Source organism: Triplophysa rosa, linkage group LG11 (genome assembly GCF_024868665.1).
Source record: "Triplophysa rosa linkage group LG11, Trosa_1v2, whole genome shotgun sequence".
Taxonomy (NCBI): Eukaryota; Metazoa; Chordata; class Actinopteri; order Cypriniformes; family Nemacheilidae; genus Triplophysa; species Triplophysa rosa.
Genome location: NC_079900.1, coordinates 2,966,107 through 2,985,658, shown reverse-complemented (window position 1 = coordinate 2,985,658; position 19,552 = coordinate 2,966,107). Strand labels below are relative to the sequence as shown.

The 19,552-nt window shown below is 36.9% G+C and overlaps 1 protein-coding gene across 2 annotated transcripts; it reads left to right on the top strand.

The window, feature by feature from the left end:
* The first annotated feature begins 3,393 nt into the window (after positions 1–3,393).
* Positions 3,394–18,249, top strand: LOC130561868 (cytochrome P450 2K6-like). 2 transcript variants are annotated; one of them, XM_057346486.1, is made up of 9 exons: positions 3,394–3,665; positions 4,654–4,816; positions 4,914–5,063; positions 5,141–5,301; positions 5,390–5,569; positions 10,088–10,229; positions 10,392–10,576; positions 16,763–16,904; positions 17,006–18,247. In XM_057346486.1, the coding sequence occupies exons 1-9, from the start codon at positions 3,468–3,470 to the stop codon at positions 17,191–17,193; spliced, it is 1,509 nt and encodes a 502-aa protein (XP_057202469.1). In that variant the 5' UTR covers positions 3,394–3,467; the 3' UTR covers positions 17,194–18,247. The 2 variants fall into 2 exon arrangements, with proteins under 2 accessions (XP_057202469.1, XP_057202470.1); XM_057346487.1 differs by lacking the exon at positions 3,394–3,665 and adding an exon at positions 3,678–3,824 and having other exon boundaries at positions 17,006–18,249.
* Positions 18,250–19,552: the final 1,303 nt, after the last annotated feature.

Sequence of the window (19,552 nt, the reverse complement as noted above, 5' to 3'; positions counted from 1 at the left end):
CTGATGGCCTGGTTCTCGACCTGGCAAGCAGGGCAACGCCTGAATTTTCGCTTTGTCATTCTGAAATGTACAATACACACACACACACAAAGATAATTATGATATTTTAATACGTAGCACATTTTAAAGGCAAACGGATTGTCATACAAATAAAACCACAACACACACATACAGAAATAGCCTACAGGCACATTCAGTGTTGGACTCTGCTGCAAAAAGGTCTTTATTACCGTCAAAAATACACAGGTCTATGTCCACAGTTTCAGTCATTGAATATACGTAAGGCCGTCTAACACAAACAAAGCCATTCTTGAATGAAACACTCCCTGGCATATTACAGGCACTGGGATGGCTTGATAAGTCTCAAGTTGTCTACTGGTGATCTAAAAATTGGGTAGGTGATGTCAGTCAGGGAAATTTCACAGTATGAAAAAAAACCTACTTAATTGATTACCAATGATGAACTTCATCAGCAGGTAGGCTTTATTTTAGCTGGACTACTTCAATGTCTTGAGTGATTTTAAACACCCTTAAATAGCCACGCTCTACAGTGTATTCTACATCATCCTAACAAACACAGCATTGAATCTCCTGGCTGAGAGTTTTGTTAAATGACACCTATTCAGGTTTCGACTGAAGTATTGAACAGTGTTGTAGTGTTGAACAAACTAAGAGTTTTGCTGCACTTGGTGAAAACACTATAGACCGAAAGCTAGAGACCTTAAAATCCCCACAACCTGTTACAGCCCCATGAATGGATTTACATTGAAAATCAATGTGTTTAAAAAACAATCAATGCAATGGAAATGCATTTCAGGAACTGTCCTTGACTTAGACTACAGGAAGGTGGGACGCGTGTTTAATCACATCTAGACGAGATAAGCTTTCTGAAAATGTATAGTTTAGATGGATTTGAAATGAACTTACCCTATTCCCAAAATGTATATAGGCTAATTTAACGTTACTGTCTAGCATACTGCACATTTTATTCATCATGATACTTATCTATCCCTTGTATAGCAATGCACAAAAAACAGCTACAAATACAACAAAAAACTTTTGACATTTTTTTTATCATTTTTGATAGGTCTGTGGTGTACATAATTTCAAGTTTGCATGCAATACTTACTTCCTTGCAGTTTAGTAGAGCAGCGGGAAGCGTGGATGCTTGGGATCGATGCGAATACGTCCACCTGCCCGATTCATTCTGCGCATGTGCGAAACGTTAAAAATCTATAATTTAACATGATAATAGCGACCTTTCAGGGTTAAGGTGCTTCCAAACAAACGTAATTAAATGATGTGATGATATGTCTATGTTATGATTATACTTTAAAAAACAATGCTTCTAATTCTTGAAAAGCTTGCTAATAGAGCAAGGGCAAATCGCGCGCGGCAGCTAGCAGTGGCACTTCCGGTGGCACCCTGAGCTGCCGCGACATTTGGGAGCTGCCTCGACTGTTTGCGCTCATTCATTGATGCTTTTTCGGGATGTGTGTGCAGATGTCGCGACATGGGGGAAATAATTGTCTTAAGCAAATAGTTAAATGTCCAGCCTACAGTCATACCAAACATTCGAGGCTTTAATCTCAACTGTCATTAAATACACTGACTAGGCCTACTTACAAACTTGCGAAGAACGAATCGAACCCCCGCGTCAATATCTAACTTTGAGGGATTTAACTAGGCTAAATTCAATCTAACCTGGTCATACGTCAGTTTTCCGCATGCGTTGCATAAAAATGTTCAGTTTTCTGTGGCCTAAAACCTGTTGTATGTTTTAACGCAAGATAATGCCCACATCCAGCCAAGATATTTGTCATTATGATGATGGCTGTAGTGGTGGGTAAACGTTGATCACCCATCTCTTAAATCTCTTAAGTTTATCCACCTCTTGGTAGTGTTTAACCACCTCATGATAGAGTTTATGCACCAAAATGCAACTTGAAACATTACAAAACCACACTGCATCACCTACATTTAAAGTGTAATAATTATGTCTAATTCTAGATGCAATACTTACGTATGGAAATCGAAAAACGCAATGGTGCTTGGGATCGTCGCATGCAATGATGTATCACTGCTGAAGTAGTTGATTGGCCAACGTGAAGTAGGGTACAGATGCAAGTACAATTATTATTATTATATTATTATATACAACAGATAGGTCCGGTCGAACAATTTATCAATTTCTAATCTATTTTGGGGGCGGACAATGAACGAACAGAAATGAAAACTAAACTGTAGAAAACACAATTCTATGTCTTAAAACTTCGTTAGTTGGTAATGGAACCAATATAAAAGCAATACAACAAATATACCGGGCAAAACGCTTTTTTATAAAGAGCGCAAATCGATTTTGACCCCCTGCTTGCGTCAAAATCCGACGTTGAGGGTCTGACCCATTTAAAAAAAGTCTATCCTCTGTAGCCTAAAACCTGTTGTATTTTTATCGCAAGATAATGCCTACATCTAGCAAAGTTATTTGTGATTATGACCATGAAAACCGAAACTTTCCAGCACACGCGAGAGATTCGTTAGTTGACCCCCCGCGTCAGAATCCGACGATGAGGGATTTACATTGAAGTGTATCGGACGGCCATCTACGTTGAAAAGCGACGCAAAGGGGGTACCTTCTGCCTCGGATGTCGACGCCAGGGGGCAATGACCAAACGTCGATACGTGACGATGAGGGGTGAGACCGTGTTGCTGTTGACGACACCATTAAATCAGACTCAAATAATGTGCAAAACACACTACAAAAAAGGTATTTTTATAGGTATAAAACCTAATGGTTTCCAATGGCGTTTTAATGGAAACCATTAGAATTTCTGTGTTGGTTTTTTTCAGCAGGCAAGTCATACTTTTGTGGTTATTTTCATAGTGACTCAAAAGTAGTGTAACGCATTACAATTCAAAGACAGTAATGTTGTAATGTAACAAATTACTTTTCAATGACAGTAACTAGTAATACAAATAATTTATTACATTTTGGAGGTAACTTGCCCAACACTGATGCCCAGTATCCAAGACGTAGTCAATAAGAAATAATACATGTATCCACGAGCACGAGCAGGTAAACAAATTATCTAGCGAATAAATTATCAAGCAAATAAATGATCCATCTTGTTCAGTTTGTTTGAAAGATTGGATAAGATTTTGAATGAAATAGTTCTTCTCATCTCCTCAAATGTCCACTTCAGTGGAAATAAAAAATATGGGTTTAAAAAGGAAGTTCAAGTCTTTCACACCATGGAAATTAAATCCTGGTTGAGGTTGTTGTCGGTTAAAAATGACATTTTGGAACTGATCCAAGATTCTTTGCTTTGTTTCAGCAGCTTATAACATGAACTGGAACACATGGCTCCTCCTGCTACTATCAGTTACAAAGTGCATGAAAGTACAGAGCTTCAGTTAGTCTTGTGTGAGTCTTTCACACCTGTAGATCTCTCTGGCTGTGATTTTAAATGGAAGCGTTTCTGCCGCAGTTTTCCAGCACAGGTGTGATACTTGCTGCTGTGTTTCTGTGTTTACTTGTTTATTTTTTCTCCATTGGTTGCCGCTCTCATGAAGAAGGTAAAGAGCCTCCAGGACCCAAACCGCTCCCACTGTTGGGTAACCTGCTCGTGCTGGATCTGAAGAAAACACACCTGAGCCTTTCTGAGGTAAACGTTCAGAACGTCATGATTATTTTATCTCCGGTCAGTAAAGAGACAAACAATCCACACCGGATTATTCCATCTGTGGGTTTGGATGATGGGAGCGTGTTGTTACCATGGTTGAAGTGCAGAGGGAGCGTTACCAGGTGTTGCCAGAAATATATAGTAAGAAACATAAATAGAAAATATAAGCAGCGGCAGGCTGCACGCACAGATTAAAACAGCGACGACAACAGTATATGAGAAACAAAAAATACTGTAAGAGAAACTACATTATCAAAGTATAATTTTTATAAACAAAGTAATCTTCGTAATCATTATTTTATATTAAGTGCATAATTAAGTGCATTTGCCTTTATTCATATTTGTGACAATATTTTTCCTCTTCCTGTTGGCGACTCTTTGTTCGTCTTTTAGTGATTCTTCTCGTTATTATTTTTGTCACATTAAACACCACCGACCGTTTGTATTTAAGCATTTTTTTTTTTGTATATTGTTCTTGATATTGTTTTGTACCAAATCATCATTCTGAGGTAGCCTATATTTTGTGTCTATGCCACGTTTAATGCTGCGTTCATGACACCTCGGAAATATATGGAATATATGGAAATTGACAGGATATATTTTATAAAGTAATTTGAAACGAGGCAGCATAAGTCTTGCGTATTTAAACGGTTTCATCTGACATACACGCCTGGCGTAACATCCGCTCTGTGTTTGTTTATCGGTCTGGCTAGTGATATAACAATATGTTTAATTTAGATTAATATTTTATTGTATATTAATCGTATTAAATTAAAACGTTTCACTGATGCAGGTCTGCCAGATGATAAGTTTGGGCCACATGACGTTTGTTTATGTTGTTGATGCTGAAACCGTCTATACTTGGCCAACAAATCTGATTCAGATTCTGAATTCAGATTAAGCTTTATTTTTATTCCTCAATCAAAAGTACCTATTTTTACAACCTGCTGTTTGTTTTTCTGCCTTACAGCTGTCGAAGCAATATGGCTCTGTCTTTACTGTCTACTTTGGCCCCAAAAAAGTCGTGGTGTTGGCGGGATACAAAGCCGTCAAGCAGGGACTGGTGAACCTTTCAGAGGAGTTTGGAGACAGAGACATTACCCCCATATTTCATGATTTTAACGAAGGCTTAGGTACGAATGCAGCCCTCACTTTAATCGCTCACGTTATCTCAATGCAGATCTCTTGTGTGTAGTGTTGGGTTTGAATAGATAAATGATTCCTCTGTAGGAATTGTGTTTTCTAATGGAGACAACTGGAGAGAAATGAGACGCTTTGCGCTGTCGAACCTACGAGACTTTGGAATGGGCAAGAGGCGAATCGAGGAGAAAATCATAGAGGAGTCTCAGTATTTAAAAGAAGAATTTGGGACGTTTGAAGGTAAAACTGACAACGACAAGCAGAAGGCTTTGATATGACTGAAAAGGAGTTTAATAGTCTTGTTCGCCCCATTGCAGGAAAAGCGTTTGACACAACACATCCTGTTAGTCTGGCGGTTTCAAATATCATCTCGTCCATTGTGTACGGCGACAGATACGATTACAACAACCCTCTCTTACATGAAATGGTGAAGCGCGCTTATGAAAATATGAAATTGACAGGTTCAGCTTCAGTTCAGGTACATCCACAACGTATTTGTAGCCTATATGTTGAAAGTTATTCCTATTTTTCAGTCATTCAGACTCTTCAATTCTGCATGTTTGTAGCTCTACAACCTGTTTCCTTGGCTTCGACCTTTTGTAAAGAATCGGCAACGTATCGTAAACAACCTGCAGGAGAACTACAAAGAAATCAAAAAGATTGTGCAAGACCTGCAGACGACTTTGAACCCCCAGGACCCTAGAGGATTTGCCGAGTCGTTCCTTATACGACAGCAAGACGACAAGGTACTTTATTAGTCTCTTTGATGCCACGGACCCCCCTTTTATCATGCTCATGTGAGGGACCCCCACTCGAAAATGACACTTGTATATTTTCACAACTGTAATACTGTTATATGTACTATTTATTTTGTTTAATTTTTATTTATTTATATACATATACAGTATACCTACATTTAGTTAATTTAACGTTGTTATTTTTTTATTCGAATCTGATGTTAATTTATTCATTAACTTAATATTATATTGCAATGTTTCCAACTTTTTTTAACCTTATTTATTTAGGCATATTTTGGAGTTATTCTTTAATTTTTTTCTGTTTTTCCTCTAGATTTTAGTTTTTTCTTCCAATTAGAAAAAAAACATTTTATTTTCTGTGTAATCATAACAGCGCTCTACCACCGAGTCGATCTGCAGCAATCACTGGTTCTTATGTTACCGGGAGAACCAAACAAGATTGCTGCAGAACGACTTACACCAAAAGTACAATTGCAGGGTATTTTTAATTAAGTACATAAATATATCAATAGATTTGCAGTATACTTAGCATAACACATGTTTTTTAAATACATTTTAGTATATTTATTTTTCACTACGGCAAACAGTTTGTTTTCCACCAGTAAGACTTTATAAACAAAAAGTTAAAACTTTAGTTGTTTACACATAATAAGAGTTCTTTGAACTTCGAATCAATAGTTGGGGTTACAAAGGCAAAGTCTTATCAACTTCATATTTTGTTTGACCAACAATTGTTTTAGTTAGACCAACAAGAAATTAAGTTGTGCAAACCTAAATCGGAGTTAAAAGAACATTAAATTCTGACCGACAAAGACCGACAAATGTTTACTGATATTTAGTTGTTTAAACAAAGTATCTGGTTGCATACACTTATAATGATAAGTTGTGCAAACTAGATGAACACTAGCTAAACTAACCAGCTTGTTGCCACATTAAAATCAACTCGCATACCTCACAGACACGGATGAAACTGCAGAGATCCTCCTTTAGGTATGGGAGGTCTGCTTGTCTCTTTTGGTTTGAAGTCTCAAACCACAACAAAAATTAATCAAATTAAAATGGCCCCTTTTCAAATCACAACAACAAAAACATGAAGTAAACGTGTTTAAGTATATCTACATTGTTCCCAATATGCACATTTTTGGACTAAAAGTCCTGTGATTACTAATCGAGGTCAGACAAGGAAGAATGTGTCTCTTATCAACTGTACCTGCCTTTCATGCATATCACATAAACACAGAATATTTGATTTCCATCTGAATCGGATCATTTAAAAGTAGACATTTTAAGCTTTCTTTAGATTTACGTTTCATGTTTGTGTGATAAGTATTTGCAGAGTTTTGGATCAGTTTAGTGACGCGATTCAGAAATATGTGAGCGGAGTGGAGACGGCTGATAACGTGCCATGTTTATTTTCTTTATTTTACAAAATAACAACGCTTTGTTATTATTGTGTGTGTACACACGTAAAAGTAGACAACTTGCAGTTTCTAATAATGTCTTAATACACTCCTGAACAAAATCTTAAGACCGGGGGAAACATTACAAGTATTCGCATTTCTCGCTGGTGGATCGTAACCAGGTTATAAGTACTGCTTCCAAAAGCCAAAACAAGAAACAGGAGCAAGAAACAAAAAAACAGACAGTAGGCAATTTATTGAAAACTTCATTTAAACGCAAACAGGTTGTTCATCATCTGATCAAAAGTTTAAGACCATAGCCTTAAAAAGTAAAGATCTGCACAAAAATATGCCTTTCATGTCATTGTTCTTCAGGCAGTCACACTGTAGTGATCTCCTGATGGCAAAAAGGCTTTCTGTCTTTGAACGTGGCAGGATTGTTGAGCTGCACAAGCAAGGGCTCTCGCAACGTGCCATCGCTGCCAAGGTCAGACGCAGTAAGACAGTTGTTGCAAATTTCTTAAAAGATCCTGAGAGTTATGGGACAAAGAAGTCCAGTGGTAGACCCAAAAAAATGTCACCTGCACTGAGCCGGAGGGTCCGACGGGCTGTCCGTGAAGACACAGGGCGATCCTCAACCCAAATTAAGGACCTTACTGATGCTGACTGCAGCCCAATAACCATAAGACGGCATCTGCGAGAGAAGGGCTTCAAGAACAACAAACGTCTTGTCCCTTTGGAATTTGCAAGGGAGCACCACATGAGACAGTAAGCGGGTTTCCATCACTCTGGTTTTATTCGCATTTTCAGAATCAGAATCAGAATCAGAAGAGCTTTATTGCCAAGTGTGCTTGCACACACAAGGAATTTTCTTTGGTGTTGGAAGCTTCTAGTACAGACATTCAACACAATGACAATACAATATAATACGATTTACAGTCTAAAAGATTCTAAATTGTGCATATATAAAATAAAGACTATTTTACAGAAAATGGGGGATAATAACATATAAGAGACATTGTACAGTGTATTTTGAAGTTTCGCATCAGAAACGAGTGATGGAAACGGCACATTTCGAATTAAAAACCCTTAATTCGCAAAAAAGTTTTTACGCTCGCTTGAGGTGGTTTTTCTTTTTTGCGAAAAAGGGTTAATGCGAATAATGGGAGATGGAAACGCATTTGCCGAATAAATTCCTCCAAAAAGTCACATAACTGCACTATGAGACGGCGTAACCTAACTAACCAGAGAACTGATCTTGTTACACAGCATGAGAAATGTTGTTACGGTCATTCTTAAATGCCTGAGCAAAGTCGTCAAAGTATTCTGTAATTGCCTCTTAGAACTGTCACGACTGTGTTTCCCAAACAGCAGACATCCACAAAAGCACCACATTTCTTGTGTTTCGTAATCGTCGGCTTGCGCAAGTTTTATTATATATGAAAATTATTATATTCAGTGGCTTCTCTTACTTTTCTTACTGATATTTAGTGGCAGTTTATTAGGAAGTGACGGTTGACTATTTGGATGGAAACGGTGCTTATTCGAAAATGTTTTATGCGATATTCCAATTTTGCGCATAAGATAAATTCGCAACTTTGGATGGAAACCCGGCTATTGACAGGTGGAAAAAGTTTTATTCTCTGATGAGAAAAAATGTAACGGTCCTGATGGCTTCCAACGTTACTGGCATGACACAGTGTTGGAGGATCTGGGTTGCTCTTTCCTTCAATGGGAAAATGGAGCTTCAGGTTGTGCAGGGCCGTCAAACGGCGGCTGGCTATGTGTAAATGTTCCAGCGGGCATCCCTCTTGACTGAGGGCCCTCGTCTGTGCGGTAATGACTGGGTCTTTCAACCGGACAACGCCGCAGTTCACAACGCCCGCCTGACTAAGGACTTCTTCCAGAAGAATAACGTCACTCTTTTGGACCTTCCTGCATGTTCCCCTGATCTAAATCCCATTGAGAACGTTCGGGGATGGATGGCAAGGGATGTTTACAAAAAAGTTTCTAAAAGGTAGTTCCAGAACACGGATGCCATTCGTGAAGCAATCTCCACCACATGGAGCAACGTTGTCACCAGCACCATAATATATATTTTTTATATATTTATTTCAAGATATAAATTTGCACTAACCTCAAAAACTCTTGACCCAAAAAATGGAAGTTTCTCGTCAGTCACGGCGCATGGTCACCTGTGCTCCGTGTGTAGTGATGGGGTTTCCTGACGGAGTTATGCAGGGGTGCACGTTGAGTGTCGCTCGCTGCCGGAAGGCTCGGTGGGCGGGGTTTCCATGCCACTCACACAACAGAGACATCTTTGTTGCATGAACTAGACTGATTAAACGGATTAGTTGGCCACAGGGAAACTTAAGATCTTAAGTGCACTCAACATTTTAGTTGGGAAATAAGTCGAGTCAACTAAATCCTCAAATCCTTTTTTAAAAAGAAAGTACCAGTATACAGACAGCAAGACGTATAAAGGTTTTATTAAGCAAATAGCTTAGACAGTTCACCCAAAAATAAAAATATATATTTTTTTGTCATTTCAAACCTGTATGACTTTCTTTCTTCCACAGAACACAAAAGAAGATATTTTGAAGAATGTTGTTATGCACTTGCATTGGTTTTGTGTCCATACAATAGAAGTGAATGGAGTCCAGTGCTGTTCGGTTAATAACTCTTTTCAAAATATCTTCTTTTGTGTTCTGTGTGAAAGAATGTCTAGGTTTGAAATGACAAGAGGGTGAGTAAATGAAGACAGAATTTTAATTTTTGGGTGAACTATCACTTTAATATTTTACAAAAAACCCTCCTGTTGTAGACACTACTGTGTCGTGTCAAAAGCAATAATGATGACTTGTTTTTAAAAAATGTAATTAAATTAAATTAAATGTATTTTCTATATAGTACTTCTATATATCACTCCCAGTGTACTTATTGAAGCATAAAATTGAAACCTAATTCAGATATTAAGACATATTACCTATTAATGAAACATTATGTCTGCTGCATTTTCAGTATATGTCAAAATGCATTTTTAATTTGTATGAACGAAAATCCACTCAAGAGAATCATCCAAAGTGAATCGTCTTTATTTGTGCAGAACGCTGGGGAAAAGAAGAGCTTTTTCCATACGAAGAATCTGTTTTATACAATTAACAACCTGTTTGCTGCTGGCACGGACACGACGACGACATCACTACGCTGGTGTCTTCTGCTAATGGCCAAATATCCTGAAATACAAGGTATTGTTGATACACCTATGAGCAGATGTTGGGAACAAAGTTCAGTGCCCCCAAAATATAAAAATTCTGTCTTTTTTTCACAATTTTGGGTTCACGTGTGCTGACCAATCAGAATCAAGAATTCAGCAATGCTTTACATTTTTTTGCTATTCCTGACAATAGCTAAGGTCCAGGAGGAGATTGACCGATTGGTCGGTGGACGTCAGCCGGTGGTGGACGACAGAAAGAATCTGCATTACACCGACGCTGTGATCCATGAATGCCAGAGACTGGCCAGCGTAGCTCCCGTAGGTGTCCCGCGCAAAACCACCTGTGACGTTCACCTTAATGGATACTTCATCAAGAAGGTCAGAATAAAACAACACGCTCAAGAGCACCAAAACACTTCATATGTGCCTGCATTATACTGTAATTTAAGAGCATGCCAGACTTTCAGAAAAATGGTATTTCAACTTTGTTTCGTGTAAATTTTTGATTACGCAATGGAAAGAAAGCGTTTAAGGATGCATGTCACAAAGCAGATATGAAGAAATCTAAAGGCAGTCCTTGTTCAGTGCTGTGTTCCAGACAACTTGGATTCTACATTTTTCCCACCTCTCACTTGGAAATAATGTTCGGAACAACGCTTACAGTCTGACATCCGACACACATTTTGCAATACCTTTACCTTAGTTGTTGCTTTTGTTAGCTTTTTTCAATTGCTATAATTGGCAAAAGATCAAATGCAGGGGTGCCAAGTCCTGCTCCTGGAGATCTACCGTCCTGCGTAGTTCATCGCCTTAGAATTATAAGGTTCTATCTGACATTTTGGTCAAAATTGGGTTATTCACATATTCTCATTCTGTGACAACTTGTTTACATTATGCCATTTTATTTTTTTAAATGTGTGCATTTTGCGACTTTTTAAAAGAAAAATCTACAAAATCGAATTATAATTTGGTGCTATAATACGGTGGCCTACTAGTGCACATGACAACGAAATTTAAAAAGCAAATATAAGTTCACAACACAACGCAATCAAGCTACAACACAATGGAATAAAGCCACAACACAACGGAATCGAGTCACAACACAACGGAATAGAGCCACAACACAACGGAATAGAGCCACAACACAACGGAATAGAGCCACAACACAACGGAACCGAGTCACAACACAACGGAAATGCTCCCGACCACTAGGGGGCACTCTCGGCATGATAAATTAGGTCATGCCGGGTAGGAGGTGCGCGTTTTGCCGGGGGTTGTTTTAGTGGGTTTGGTAGCCTTTTTTGCTTGTGTAAAGCATTTAAAAGGAAAGTGTGCTCTACTGTGGAAAAACTGAATGTCAATGGCAAACAATCTCATATGAACAAATTTGCACAGCGCTTTTGAATGCTTGATTTTGATTGGCCAGTCATGACATTCTAATGTGTTATGGCCCTTTCACCAGACTTGGCAGTTGGACAGAGTTGCTGCGTCTCTCATAGTGAAAATGTCTCTGGGCGGACGTTCAAGGTCACTAACCAGCCTGAAGTTGATGTATATTAATTTTTGCGGTAATGACTAATACTAATGACGCTCATTTTAGGCACAGTTTACTATGACATTTTGCGCGTATAGTGTATGTTAACTTGCAAATCAACCCACTCTGTATTCTTTATTTAAATCTCTGTATTTGTCTTCTTTTTGTTAGGTCATATAACTTCGGGAATTCCATTATTAAAACTATGTTCTCCGTGTTTTGAGCTCACTAAAATGTTGATAGGTTAAAGCCAGCGTGGATGCCGTTCACAAAAAGAGCGCTTGCGAAGAGTCGTGGCAGTGGAAGGATTTGGGCACCGCTTGCGCACCACCTCCATGCCGCCAACGAAACCCTCGCGTTTTGCAGTTTACCGCATGTCTCCCACTGGAAATGAGCTATAGACATTCACGACTGCCGCTCAAAACTAATAACAGAGGATAATCCCGGTTCTTCGAATAACCTTTACACAAATATCATATATACTGTAAATACACCATAAGATTATATTTGCATTGCGTTGTCGCAATTTGCATTGACATTCTGCCTTAACAACAAGCATATGAGTTTACCTCCGCTGATTCAATATAGCTAGCCTACATAATTTGGATTGAAAGAATGAATTCCAAAACCTCCACTGACATGCTCCGGTATCGTAGACTCGTAGGTTTTTTTTTTTTTTGTTTATGTGTTTAAATGATTTTAAATGCTAGAAACATATTGTGAGCTATACATTGGTCGTATTTACAATAGGCTAAGAGTTTAAATGAAATGATTTCTTTAACGTTGAAATTAAAGAATTACATGAAAATATGTTTTTCATGCTTTGCTTCTATTGTGTGTATATGAATTGAAATAATCAAGACTTTAAATGACTACGGCCAAAAACGATTTAATCAAAAATTAAACGATGAGCATTGAAAGGAAAATATTTAGTTTTTTTATTTTATTGTATTACTTTTCTTTGGTAAATGCAGAACAACAAACAGCAATGATGTGCATTAAAAACAAATTCCTTGATTACACCATCTTTAGCTAAATATTGTCAAACGTAATACAGAAATAAATGGCTATGTCCACATTTATTTATGATTGTATGCATTATTTAACCTTTGGTTAAATAATTTATATTTACCATGCCATTTATATTTGCCTTAATTTATATTTACCATGGCCACCTGCCACTGACATTATGAATGCACTTAAACGATGAGGAACAAGACAGGAAAAAATTGAGAAAATCTGACAAAATACAACTGAATAAGTTATTATTGGGTTATTATTATATAGATGTTTTTAAATGACAAACACGGCTGTTTTCAAGGAAAATACACGTTTTATTATTTACAAATTATTTACAAAAAAACACACAGCAGCAGGTGCAATTACAACGAAACATTTTCCTTCATGAAAAAGGATAGCCATCTTAAGCTAAATATTGTCAATCGAAAATAAAAGCTATAGTTTACGCTGTGTGTGTGTGTGTGTGTGTGTGTGTGTGTGTGTGTGTAAGGGTACAGAAGAACATACAGTCTTGTTTTAAACATGGCTAAGCAATCAAATTTCGATCCAGCGATCAAAACACGTTGTATTTTTTATTATTTTTTTGATTAAAGTACTTTTACTTTAAAGGTTTTTTCAACTTTAAAGGTCTTTGCACATACAGTCCGAAATTGTCGTATGCGTTTTTTTCGTATTTGGCTCTCGTTTGTACTGTGTCTCTGAATGGTTAAAAAAGGCCACTCAAAATGCTTGACGGATGCATAAAACGCAGAAAATCGAACCTGATCCGAATTTTTTATGACGGACGAAAATATCGGAGGCAGTGTGTAAATGTGATTGACACAACGTGAGGTCGTATTTATTTTTTAACGCGCGGAAATTTCGGACGCAAATTTCGGACTCAATGTGCAATGGGCTTAAGTCTGCATTTAGATCCAGACAATGCCACAGTCTCCTATCTCAGTGTCAGTGAGCAAGCTCTGGACTTAAGTCTGCATTTGTTTTTTTACTGTTACGAATAATTGATTACTCTATTAAATATTGTTTTCATTACCAATTTATTTAACCTTTATTATGCATGCATAACCTCTAAAACAATTAACGCATAACCAAGTGTAAATAAACGTGAGCATTGCGGTTTTATGACTAACGAAATGGGAATATAATGCAAGCTTGCTCATCTATATCAGTAAATAGATCAATAGATTTGTTGATTTAGCAGAAAGTCCAGTCGTCATCAGTAATTTAATGTGTTAATGTGTATAGTGGTCTGAAGCAGTCGTGTGCTGTTTTCTGACTAGAATCCGCTACAGTTGAAAGAAAATGTCTTAGAATGTTTGTCCTCGGCTTTAATATTCAGCGTGAAAATCCTTAATGCTCTCCCGGATCTCTCTCCCGCTGCTGTCTGCACTGAACCAAGCACGGAAGTGCCGAATGTGCCCATAAAAATACATAACAATAATAAGAACTTTGGTGCCCCCTAGTGGTCGGGAGCATTTCCGTTGTGTTGTGGCTTTATTCCGTTGTGTTGTGGCTTTATTCTGTTGTGTTGTGACTCGATTCCGTTGTGTTGTGGCTTTATTCCGTTGTGTTGTGGCTTTATTCCGTTGTGTTGTGACTCGATTCCGTTGTGTTGTGGCTTTATTCCGTTGTGTTGTAGCTTGATTGCGTTGTGTTGTGAACTTATATTTGCTTTTTAAATTTCGTTGTCATGTGCACTAGTAGGCCACCGTACGCAACACTAGCCAGCAGCGCTAGCTTCCTAATACCTGTGTTTACATAGACTCTCATAATGCAGTTAATGCCAAATAATCAACAACATCAAGAGTCTTGATTACAACAATAAACATTATTATGCTTTTTCAGCCATACTCGTCTCTAAAGAGTAATTTGATCTGTCCCACCTTCTGTGGATAAAACATTGATAGCGCGGCCTTAAAGAAAGAAAAAAGCACAAATTTCATGTTTTAATAAAAGTTATAAGTAAATTGTTTGTGCATTCATTAAAGCATGTATTGCTTTAAGGAATGTTTTGCACATAGAACCTTATCATTCTAAACCGAAAGTGATTTTTCAGAATCGGAAGGTTCTATCTGCGTTTGACCTGTTCCCAAAGACCCCATTTACAAATTTCAGAAAATGTTGATATTGTACATTTGGAATACATTAAGGGTCTCGGTCTTTTTCATGTATAAAAGAGATTTGTTCCTCATATCATTTTTGCAACATGAAATGCAAAAACTTGAAAGCTCAATATCTCAAAACTACTCAGACCGCAGATAGAACCTTATAATTCCAAGGCGGACGAGTTCAGATCCAACCCTATTTAAAAACACCTGTCTGTGATTTTTCTAGTAATCCTGAATATCTTGATTAGCTGGTTCAGGTGTGTTTCATTAGCGTTGGAAATGAACTTGCAGAAGGGCAGGCCCGTAGTCACAAAACATTTGATCTTAACACTAAGAGCTCTCCAAAACAGCAGTAAAAGTTTTTAGTTAACAGTTTCCACTTAAAACCTCTTCACAACGCTGCTGAGAGCAACTTTTACTAAGGAACAGAAACAAATGTTAAGCTAAAATAAAGGGCGGGGTTGACCTCGTTGCTATGGATGATGTCAGCAGGTTTACTGACTATGACCACAGTGATTGGCTGATAGAGGATGAGTCTCTTGTCAGTCATTTAATCATAGAAATATTATAGTATAGGGGTCTCATGCTGACATATTTAAATTAAGATCTTAAAACAAAAATGTAGTCATATTCAAATAAAATGTTTTAATATTTATTGCTGTATTCAAATTAAGATGATAAAATATACACTAAATTACTAATTCAACAAGTGAAGAGTTCATTTACAAGAACAGATAACTCTTTTTTTTTTCAAAATTCAAGTTTTTATTGTGCATTCCAATTAATATTAATCAAATTGTTTTTTTTTATTGTTTTTTATTAAGTAACAATAACTTTAAAAAAATACAGCTAACAAATACAACAAAACACAATAAACAACATGATTTTTAAATTATTTTAAAAAGGAGTTATCTTGTGCAAATAAACTATATGTTCATATAAAGTAAATGTTCAGCTAATTGTAAGCATTTTGCCTGTCTCATAAAGAGTTATCAGATATTAGTAGTCTTTATGGTTGAGCTCATTGTCATGACATCTTTCTAAAATGTTTAAGTTTCAAGGTAGACTGCCGGTGTTACAGCATTTTAGGATTGTTGTGAGTTGGTCTTAGGAGTCCTCTTCACTACTCCTAACGTCTCACAGTTTTAGGAGCTAGTTTTAGCACTAAAACGCTTTGTGAAATACTCTTAGCACCTAAAATTAGGACAGACACGCCCATTATTTTTAAGAGTTTCTCCTAAATCAGTTTTGTACATGCAAACGTGATAAACAGGGGTGTGTGAAGTGAAACTTTGTCTGGAACACATCATTAGAATTAATCTTTTTGACATAATCTAACAGATTTCTAAAATGTATTTACACAGAATGAAAGTTTATGGATGTTTAGCGTGGGGATAAAAACGTATAACCACAGAGTCCATAAAAATGACTGATTAAAAATACTGATATTTGTGTTTTCTCAGCAGAAACAAAAATATGTTATTAGAGAACCCAAAATATTTCACTTTTCTTATTTAAACAATATTCCCTATTACACATTTCATTGAAGACTATGAAAATATACATAAAAGTATATAATTTTATAACACATCGAAATATAGAAATATACAATGTAAATATTAAGTATCACTGCATTATTATTAGTCACCCTTTTGTCACTGGGTTTTCCAAATTTCTAACCAATAAAAAGTATTAAAGTTCTTGTCAATTTTGAAAACACAGTAGGCCTATTTATTTCCTGAAAAATGAATGAGATGAATTTGGACATCCGTGGTTTTGGAAGGACAGCGACGACATGAAATATTTTTAATAACGTGCCATTCTAAAATTGGTGATGAGGGCACGTGAGTTTACAGCAATGAAGTCAATAATAAATGTGTTGTGATGTGATGTGTTGTGCAGGGCACCAGTGTGTTTCCTCTCTTGATATCTGTGATGAGAGATGAAAGCGAGTGGGAGACGCCCTACATCTTTAATCCAGGACACTTTCTGAATGAGCAGGGACAGTTCGTCAAGCGAGACGCGTTCATGCCCTTCTCTGCAGGTGTGGTACACTCTTATTATAACACACGTGAATGTGCTCATTTGCATTTCCCTTTAATATATTCACCTTCCTCTCTCTCTCGTTCTCTCTCTGTCTCTCAGGACGCAGGGTGTGTTTAGGAGAGGGTTTGGCCAGGATGGAGATCTTTCTGTTCTTCACGTCTCTCCTTCAGTATTTCCGCTTCACTCCTCCACCCGGACTGTCTGAGGATGATCTGGATCTCACTCCACTTGTGGGGTTTACACTGAATCCGTCTCCACACAAACTGTGCGCTGTGAAACGGTTTTGATTACTGTGGCACTGAAGATGGACTCAAACCGCTGAATACGTGCATGAAAATGGGGTTTATGTTCACATTTCAATATTTTCAATGGTGTAAATAGGTTTGTGATTCACATCTGCAGGTAAGGAAAAGTGGATCTATTAGCAGCACATTCAGTTTAAACAAAATAACAAAGATATACGCCTTAACTAGGATTGCACAGCTTTAAACTCCACATGCAAAGACAATAACAGACAACGAACAAGGGAAAGGGCGGACATATACACTGTAAAAAAAACTTTACGCTGAAGTTACTTAAAACTATAGTGCTTCATTTTTGTGACCAATTTTTTAAGCCAGTCCTACATGAAATTTTAAGCAGTGTTACCTTAAATTCTTTAGTAGACTTTGCTTAAATTTTTGAGTATTATTCCCAGCAAGTGATTTTGCTTAAAATATTGAGTCACACCAACCAAAAAATTTAAGTTGTTTTAACTAACACATTTTAGTCATTTTAACCATACAATTCCAGCCCATCCTCATTATAAAATTTAAGCTAATTTAAAATACTGAAAAACAAGACAACTGGGAAACTTTACTATGTGTATTTATTCACTGAATGCAACATATCTTAAACCATATAAACATTCTTTAACAACATTACAATAACAGTGCATATATTAGGCTTCAATAAATATTTTAGTATTTTACGCACCTTTTCTGAGGGCGATATGCAGTTGAGTATGTTTTTAATTCTGATTTATAGTATTGTATGGGTTGTTTATGTAATATTTCTGGTATACTGTATAATCTCTGTAATATTGTTTGTGTGTGTGATGTAGAGCCATTCAACAGTTAAACAAATAAATAAACATTTTTAACAACAGTACAATAACCAGAAGCATAAATATTACGCTTCAATAAACATTTTATTATTTCTATGCACCTTTTCTGAGGGCGATATGCAGTTGAGTATGTTTATAATTCATCATTCCAAGTATGTAGTTTTTACAATATTTGTGTTCTGTAACAGTAAACATTCTGCAACAATAGTATAACTGTAAATATTAAAATGCTTTTCAAACCTTGTGTTGTATTTCTGTGTGCGATTGTTCAAGTGTTATGTATGGTATTGCATATTGTTTCTTTAATCTTTATGGTGTTATATGGAATTGTCAACAGGGACTGGCTTTCATTCCATTCAACATAACATCTTATTCTTGGAAGTAAGATTCGGGGACAGTTTGGCGCTGTCAAACTCAAGCAGCATTTTTTGAAAGAATTCAAAGGTGTACTACCTTAGTGGCTTGGGGTAACATAAATTAACAACATACATCAAGCCGAACAGGGCGACACATGCATGTACAAGATTGGACAATCCCTCCAGAACCTGAACACCTTCAAGGGCTATTCCAGCTTCTAGAGGACTGCCATCTGGACACCCCCCTCTGGTGTGCTGTGCCAGGTCATTTCGGTTAACTTCTCCATTACTCTCCTGAAACAAATATATTTGATATTAATGTATATAAACACATCTTACTTGAAGAACAAAACTGAGATGGACTAAATCCAAAGAACTGTGGCAAAGGTTTCTTCAAGTGTCTTGGAGACATTGCCACATTTCTTCTGAATTTAGTCTGACTTGATTCTTTCTGGATTAAGTCTGTCTCAATTCAAGTCATCAGCCCCCCTTCCAGAATGGTAGTGAGTTAGTTTCCCAATTAAGGCACTAACAAGCTGCTGAGTTTAATCAGGTGTTTTATATAGGGAGACATCTAAAACATTCTGGGAGAAGGGTCAGAGGACTGGAGTTGAAACACTATAGTAGATTATTACTATCAAATGATGATATTATCATCATAATGAGCTTTATTTGCAACAGCACAGAGACCTAAATAGTAAACAAAAAGAAGAGAGAATCATTTCTGTGAATGTATTTTACTCCCAACATCAATTTATACAGTTTAGAATATATTAGCCAATGTCAAAAGAAATGAATCCTGCAACGTTTAGCATTCACAATGGATAAAGTTAAAGGAGTCACTTTCCAGGACATTTGTGACCCTGGCCTGGACAACAAAACCAGTCTTATGGGTTAATTTTTCTATAGATATATGAGTTGTTAGAATAGGACAATATCTGGCTGAGATACAACCGTTTAAAACTCAAAAATAAGCATTCTTTTACTTTTTATTCATCCTTATATCATTGAAAGCATGCGAATTCTTCTGACATAAAGGTGATTAAATGCCAAAATAATAGCAATTTTTGGGTGAACTATCCCTTTAATAATACATATTATGTCTTACATGTCAAACAACAAAAACTTTGTCTTATCTCTCTGTAAGCTTGACTAGGCCTTGATGACAGTCAACCCAGATGAGAC